General features: G+C 34.1%; 1 protein-coding gene across 1 annotated transcript; it reads right to left on the bottom strand.

The window, feature by feature from the left end:
- Window positions 1-4,344: 4,344 nt before the first annotated feature.
- Window positions 4,345-7,817, bottom strand: LOC102587913 (plant cysteine oxidase 2-like). The gene is made up of 5 exons (XM_006367507.2): window positions 7,408-7,817; window positions 6,260-6,378; window positions 5,936-6,101; window positions 5,470-5,688; window positions 4,345-4,794 (listed from the first exon to the last, which is right to left on the bottom strand). Exons 1-5 carry the CDS (start codon window positions 7,595-7,597, stop codon window positions 4,676-4,678), a joined length of 813 nt encoding a protein of 270 aa, XP_006367569.1. The 5' UTR covers window positions 7,598-7,817; the 3' UTR covers window positions 4,345-4,675.
- Between the last annotated feature and the right edge of the window lie 41 nt (window positions 7,818-7,858).

The following is a 7,858-nucleotide window of genomic DNA, read 5'->3' as shown; positions in this document are numbered from 1 at the left end:
CAATAACAGTAATCATATCTTGTAAGAATGAGATCATCTCAAATAATCTTTTCAGTATCATATCCAGTAAAAGACTTGTCCCACATGCAAGTTTAAAACATTCGGTAACACATTTGCTTTATAAATCATGTGAAAGTCATGCAAGTTATAAAACATCAATTGTGGTAAGATTACTGCTCACTGTACTTGCGTTGAGTTACCAAGCTTGCCACTCAATTAATCCGTACAAATTCCTTTGGTCAATCTATAATCACATTCATAATAATTTCGTGTTAACTTCTTCATTTAGGTAATTCATACTACATTTAAAAAAACCCAGCCCTAGAGGTTTCATGACTGATTCGAAATTTGCCCAATCACTTAATTAGTGCTTCAATCACACACATTAGTCTCTTCTTGGTCAATTCTCGCTGTAAAAAGATCAACCTAACCTTACTGGTCAATTACTCTTATTGCATATAAGCCCAATACCAAAGTTTATAGTTCAAATCATTGACTATATTCACTTGGTTCATAAGAATGAAATAAATTTCCTCTTTTTCTTCTAAACCCATGTTTCTCAACTTCCCAATTCCCAATCTTATAGTCATGGAAGATACAAATTCAACCTTTAGACTAAGTTAAGAAACTTACCTTCTTCTCGTTCTTCTTCTTCTTCCACCTCTCTCTTTAGTTTGAGAGCTAAGGCTTTCAATTTAAATTTATGTTTCTCCTTTCGTTTGTTCGCTCACTATAGAACAAGAAGAGTTCCCTTTTTTTTTATTCCCTGAAGTTGCAGCGTTGCTGCTGCTTCTGTTAGGGCTTTCAACCCCTTTTTTATTTTTAAATTTCTGATCCTCTTTTTTTTTTTTTTTTATGAGAGCTAAATGACAATTATGCCCTTATTTTAATATAGGGTATTACAACAAAGAAGTCATAGTTGAGTTATTTTTGAGTTGAAATTAACTCATAATCTTCGGTGCTAAGATGCATTTTTTTTTTTTGGAAATGCTTAAAAATGAACTTTTAGAAAAGGCTCATTTATATCATTCATTAAAAGTTTGGTTCATCTATGTCATTGTTGTTAAAGAAAAAGCTCATCCATGCCATTTTTTAACTCCGATTTTGCAAAACCATTTTTTACACCCCAAACAAGGTTTTACACTTTTTGATTGAAGTTTTTGGATCAAATGTACACTTTTTGCTTCTTTTTCTTTAAGAACACCAAGAACACATGAAGAACATAAATAACTTTAAAATTTTCAACATCTTCAATTATTCACGAAATCATCTCAAATTTCGGCTACATCACTAATTTCTTTTTTTCAAAAAAACTAAAAATCTAAAATCATTTGTAGAGTTTGAAAAATTCACCCACATTAAAAAAAAGAATCCAAAAAATGAAAATCAACCCCAAAGTTTCAAAATTTTATTTTGATTCGTGTTTTTGTACTTGTTTATTACATTAGATATTTGTTGCCTAGTTTTTTTGAGTCTATGTTCAAATTTTCAATGATTTGAAGTGTGGAGAAAATTCTATCATTAAAGAATGTTGAAATTTTGAATAAATTTCAAGTGGGTCTTGTTGAGTTAGGTAGAATTCGAGCTTGGTATCTAGCTCGGAGGGAAACTGCTCTTGAAATTTGAGGCGATTTCGTGAAGTATTGAACAAGTTTGAAATTTGGAAATTGTTAATGTTCTTTATGTGTTCTTGGTGTTCTTAAGGAAGTAGAAGCAAAAAATGTACCTTTGATCCCAAAACACCAATAAAAAAGTGTTGAACCCTTGTTTGGGGTATAAAAAATGGTTTTGCAAAATCAAAGTTAAATGAATGAGTCTTTTCTTTAACAACAATGACATATATGAGCCAAACTTTTAGTAGTAACGTATTGTATGGATTAAAGGTTTATGGTAAACAATCTCTCTATTTTTACAAGGTAAGGGGTAAGGATGCATACATATCGTATTTCTAAGACTTTACTTATAAAAGGACCCTAAAAACCACCGGGAAAAATCTATATAAATTAGATTGGAAATGATTTCATTTTCCAAGGATGCTTTACAGTAGCAATTTTTATTTTTAATTTTCGTAGTATTTTTTCCATTGTTTTGTTTCCTTGCTTTACATTCTTTTCCAAAAAAAATTCCTTTTTCAGGATACCATTTGAAATTTACGGAAAGGACATGATATTGTATATCTAATTGTGCATCAAAATATAAATAGAAAGGCATTAAAAAATTCAAAAAGAACTTTGTTGGAGAAGTGTTAAAGCTTGGGAGTGAACAAAAGTTGAAAGCCAGACTAAGCAAACTACGAAATTCCGAGAACATGCTCAGCATGCAAGAAGTTGAATCTTGATCTTCTGTAACATCCCTACAACGCCTTTCATGTTTGTCCTTCTTGTCGGAGATTCAGCACAACAATCTAATGCCACTTTCATGATTGATGTAACAACATCTAGCTTCTTATGTAAGCGATTATCCAATGGTGTTACCAAGTTGGCATCTACAACATGTTATCTCCTGTATTCAGATTAGCAAACCAGAAAAAATAAAAGATGAAAAGAAAAACACAAAGAACTATCCGAGTCCACAGAACCCACTGTGTGTCCTTAAGAAATTTAATCCCCTCAAGTACCCGAGGTTGCAGATTAATTCCTCCCAAGATAAAACGGATTAACCATTAAAGAAGTAGCGGTACCTCAAACTTCGATAATTTCAACGAACTCAAAATGACAGCAACGAATCACACACACAGACACGATCGATCGATTTTGTTTTGTAAGAAATGTATGCAAAAGAAGGGAAGAATTCGATGCAGAAAAATGAGAGAAAACCTCTCTATTTATAGCCAACAAAGGGTAAAGGTCACAACCCTTTGGAAAGAAGACAACCTTTCAGAAAGGTCACAACACTATGAAAAATGCACAACCTTTCAAACAGTCACAACCCTTTAGAAAGGACACAACCTTTCATAAAGTTCACAACCCTTCGGCATAGTCACAACTCTTCAGGAGAGTCACAACCCTTCATTTCCTATTCACACCTTTAAAACCCAACAATATATGTATAATTTGTATTTGTATTTGTATATGTATATGAGATGAGAGAGCTAGGCGAGAGAGTTGTATAGGTGATCCCAACTAATTAATTTGAGAGTGATACATATGTTTTTCTAATTTTGTAATTGCTGCAAATTCACCAAATATATGATCCTCCTAGGATAGTTGTATTGGGCAAGAAATAGCTTATGTACGTGGTAGGACGAAGGATAACTAACCCGTGAGATGAATAAAGGATATTTACCGAGGCTTTTTGTTGGAATAATCAGTTCGGAGGTGTGTCGGTGAAGTTCTTGTTATCGAGATCACAAAATTATCAATCATTGGGAAAAATGTGAGAATTCGTGGGGGTGTTATGATGTGGCAAAAAGACAAATATATCAGATATGTTTATACGTTATCCTGCATGCGAACAACAAAGATATATATTAGCTAGCCCACAAAACTAAAGCAGACATTAGGCATAGTACTCAAGGCCCAAGGGGTTGAGTTCATGTTAAACACTACCCCATAAAATTAAATAGAGTTAAGGTTGTGTACATGATCGATTATCTATCGCCTAATAAGTCATAGCTCACCCTACTTAACTCATGCATGCACATCCTTTCCAGAATTGTTTCTAACATTATGGTTTAATTTTCTTCCTTAGCTGGTCCTATCGACAGTACACTTCTTTTTATTTCTATCCGTACTGGTGCCCCAAAATCACGCGTTACAAAGCCTATTTTGAAATGGCGCTCCCCACATAATTTTCTCTCAAACCCAAAATCTATGGTTAAGAATACCAACAATACACTTTTAAGTCTCAATGATCTTCACAGACAGTAGACTCAAATCTTCTACTTAGTTTTTATGCAGGACGTTGGGCTTATCATTCAAAGTAACATAGTTTTGAAAACAAAAAGAGAAGCTTCACACAACCACACTACTGAGAAAAACTGGATTTAGTGACGAACACATTTTGTAGCTAAGCTAAGCAGCAAAATCTATCGCTAATCCCACTTAGCTACGAGTAAAATAGCGACAGGGACGGACCAGCAATGAAGTTTTTAGCTAAATGCAGTGTTTTTTTTAGTAGTTACAAGAGTTATCACCATAAGTTCAAGCTGTAAAAATAGCTCAGGCAAAATTGCAAACAAAGCTGCATAGCTCGAACGATAGACCTATTGTAATCCGACCCTTCTACAAACCCCATAAATGATTATGCAAGCTGCATATCTTGTATAATAGACCTAATGTAATCCAACCCTGCTGCAACCCCTTATATATGTGCATAATCGAAAAACCAAGTGTACGTATTGGATTGAGAGAAGATAGGTACGTAGGAACCTACCATAAGTAGGTACTAACAAATTAAAAGACGGTAAACGACTCCCTTTCTTACGAGTCTTCTCAAAGCAAAGGAAAACATTAGTTTATACATACAATTTTGAGAATACATACATTCTCAGTTCCTTCTTCCTTACCTGTTCCGATCTGTCTGAATATGTACATGAGCTCTTCGCGACAAAAAAAAAAATCTTCCTCCTAACTTTTATCCCTTTTGACTATTCATTCATCACTGGAAAGAGTAAAAAGTTGAGCAAAAAAAGAAAACCCTCTTCTTCAACACAAGCAATTGATCCATCGGTTTACTACACTAAATTTGGTCCACTATACAGTGCTCCAGCTACAGTTAAGTCCTCAGGTTTCTCTCTCTCTTTGAGCCATGCATACTCACTTTGCTGTTCCTCTGGTACTGACAAGCCATTCACTGTACTTCCACAAACAAAAAGACAGGAAAACAAGAATCTTAGAATTAGGATGGATAATGTCAGACAGACCAAAAAATATTCCATATTTAGAATGTCATTTCAAGTACAATATTCAATCAGTTGATTTACTATTATGGGAAAATGTCCATTCCAAGTATACTATATATATCCTGTACTTTGGAGAATCAAATCAAGGTACTTCTTTTACTAGTAACTGAAAGAGTTAATTGTTTGAGGATTTAAGATAGTAAAACAAACTTTTGAATCTTGAGATAGAATAAAAAGATAGTAGGTTCAGGGGACCGGAACGATTGAACAAAGAAAAAATGCAATAACAATACAAGAAACCAACTGCTATATTTGATTATGACAGGTTATTACTCGAAATATAACATCAAATTTATTACTCCATGAAGAGTTATTCAGTGTTGTATGAAAAGCCTGACCAGGTAGGCTTGAGGAGGTTCATCCGAACCCTCTTCAATGGAAAAATTACACAATTTATACATGGTTAAAATTCTTCGTGTGCTTACTTCTTCATTTTATAAACGCCTTAGTAAAAATACTGGTTACGCCACTGATTGTATGTCAACTTAATAGTGTAAGAAGTTTATACTCTTGTCAACTGTCAAGTACACAAAATTTTAAATCATTGGAAGTATACAGCATTATACCTGAGATGTTGGCAAAGGGGAAGTCACAGTAGTATTGGCAGTGGCGACCTTCAGGATCACAATAAGGTGGGCCAAGAACATCTAGTACGGCGCAGGCTGTCTTTGCTGTGAAGCAGTGCATATTACCTCCGTCAGCTGGATAGAGGATTGAAGTTTTGCAAGGAGCTTTAAACTTGGAATTCACCTTCAATTTTGCAAGACGCAGTCCTGTACAATCCCCTGCATCATTTGAGAAGGAACGATTCTGTTACTCTGACTTCATACAAGAGAAGTAAATACATAAATAGTTGATAATGTACGGAATATAGTTGGAAAATACATCAACAGTTGCATTCATAAATATTTGAAGTCTCAAATCTGAATTTATATAGATGACTTTTCCGGTGCAAATGCAAAAGATTTCATGCCAGTTACCATTTTTAAAGTGTTGTAAGTTAACAAGATAAGCAATCTGAAGAGGACATACTGTCAGAAATATTGGCATTTGGGGTAGTTGATTCAGGAAGGAGATTGTCCGCCCAATCATAAGACTTTATGTGCATTTTCCCAAAGAGAAGCTTGCTGAAAACTGTCATTCCAGGATGGTTATGAAGAGGAATGACTGCTTTTGGTGGTAAGCAAAAGATACCAATCTAACAAAATATGAACAAACTTTAAATCTTCAATCAAGAGTTAGAAGTGAAATTGCGATTTTAACTTCTATAAACTGACAATATATTGAAGAATTTAACTATTAAGTCACCTAAACGATATTAAATTTTAGGAAAGGTTGACCTAATTGGCTGCATACCGAGAATTTGTCACATTCATGGAGATGCAAGTATGTTATTTTAGGAGGTCTATCTGATACTTTTGACTTGAAATATGGCATATTTGGTCTTAGGCCAACATCTGCTTCAGTCATCTTATCTGTACAGAGGAAAATTGAGCAACTATTAATTAAAAGACCGTCATTTAAGGAAAAAAAAAAGCAAACAAAGGATTAGTCTTCATCTTTGTATAATTTTGATGGAACGCGTAATATCTTCAACCCGACAAACATGAAAATCCTTGAATCATGGACAATCGCACAGAAAGCAGAAAAGGTAACGGTAAGAAATTCATCCCTACCATGACGAAGAGATTTAATGAAGTAAAATTATATGTTAACTGATCATGATTAAGTGATAACTGTGTATGCTGTACTCATTGAATTGGTGTAAACATCCTTTTAAGTTTTATGGACTAAAGTGCAGATACTTCCCAATTCCAAAAAAAGTTGTTCCTTTCTCAACCAACAAGACAATAATTTTGATGGACTAAAGTGCAGATAAATTCAACCCAAATTCAGAAAATAGTTTTAAACCAATTCAGCTAAAAAAGAAAAGCAGTTAGAATTATCGAACATTTATACGTCACCCTTAAGAAGGACTTTTATATAGTAACACATTACCTCAATGGGGAGGAAAACTATATGACAAATGTCAAGATAATGTACTACTAAATATAACATCCGCAACAAAAATAGTATAAAAAAAAGATAGAGAGAAATGAGAAAAAAAACGTGCAATTGTCAGTTTGTCACGAAGATCTATCGGAAACAATTAAGATGATCACACACATCAACTATTAAAGCAGGTAGAGGCTAGATCGAATCTCACCGCCACCCATATCAACACTTCACATACACACCACTCTCCCAGACCCTTTGTAGGATTATATTGCTATTTTGCAAGGAATTAATAATGGCAATGGCAGAGCAGTTTCCTCAATGCCTCGTTTTCTAAAAGTTGTACCATGTACCTAAAAACACGCACTTGTTTCAACACTAACAGAATCGCTGCGGCACCAATAAAAAAAGTAGTAGAAATTAAACAAATAATGACGCCAAAGCAAAAGAAAAAAAACAATTACAGGTTTATATATATAGAAAAAGCAAACAAAATAAAAAAAACATACCCAAAACTGCCCTGACAAGTTCAACATTTTCCGGTGACGGCACAACGCCAGGTTTGCAATTAGCGAAAACCTGTTTGCAAGTTCGATAGAGTTTCTGAACCTTTGACACTCCTATTTTCCTCCGCTTCCTCTTCTTCTTCTTCAATTCTCCGTTCTCGTTACCATTTCGATCGATTTTCTCCGTCATCATCAATCCAAATATTGAGTAATTCGAGAAAATCCAGAAAAAGAGCAGCACAATTTTACTGTACTGTTCTATGAACAGTATTGTACATGTATGAGTTGCTTACAAATTATGAAATTTTACAAATCTCTGCTGCTGCTGTGTTGTGCGTGAAGAATTATTTCAATGAAAAAAAGAGTAGAAAGTTGAGATGTATATAAATGGAGAATAGTGGATAGCGATGGGTGAGAGAGCTGCATAAATATATATATATATATATATATATAT

This window comes from Solanum tuberosum, unplaced genomic scaffold (assembly GCF_000226075.1).
Source record: "Solanum tuberosum cultivar DM 1-3 516 R44 unplaced genomic scaffold, SolTub_3.0 scf00814, whole genome shotgun sequence".
In the NCBI taxonomy this organism is placed as follows: domain Eukaryota; kingdom Viridiplantae; phylum Streptophyta; class Magnoliopsida; order Solanales; family Solanaceae; genus Solanum; species Solanum tuberosum.
The sequence above is the reverse complement of the archived record's forward strand: the minus strand, read 5'-3'. Positions and strand labels throughout refer to the sequence as shown.

Excerpts from the sequence above, each read along its gene's own strand:
- LOC102587913 (XM_006367507.2), bottom strand. The coding sequence starts at position 7,597 with ATGATGACGGAGAAAATCGATCGAAATGGTAACGAGAACGGAGAATTG. Across the intron at positions 6,102-6,259 it reads ATGAATGTGACAAATTCTCG|ATTGGTATCTTTTGCTTACC; the intron begins GTATGCAGCCAA and ends ATATTTTGTTAG. Across the intron at positions 5,689-5,935 it reads AAATGCCAATATTTCTGACA|GGGATTGTACAGGACTGCGT; the intron begins GTATGTCCTCTT and ends CAAATGATGCAG.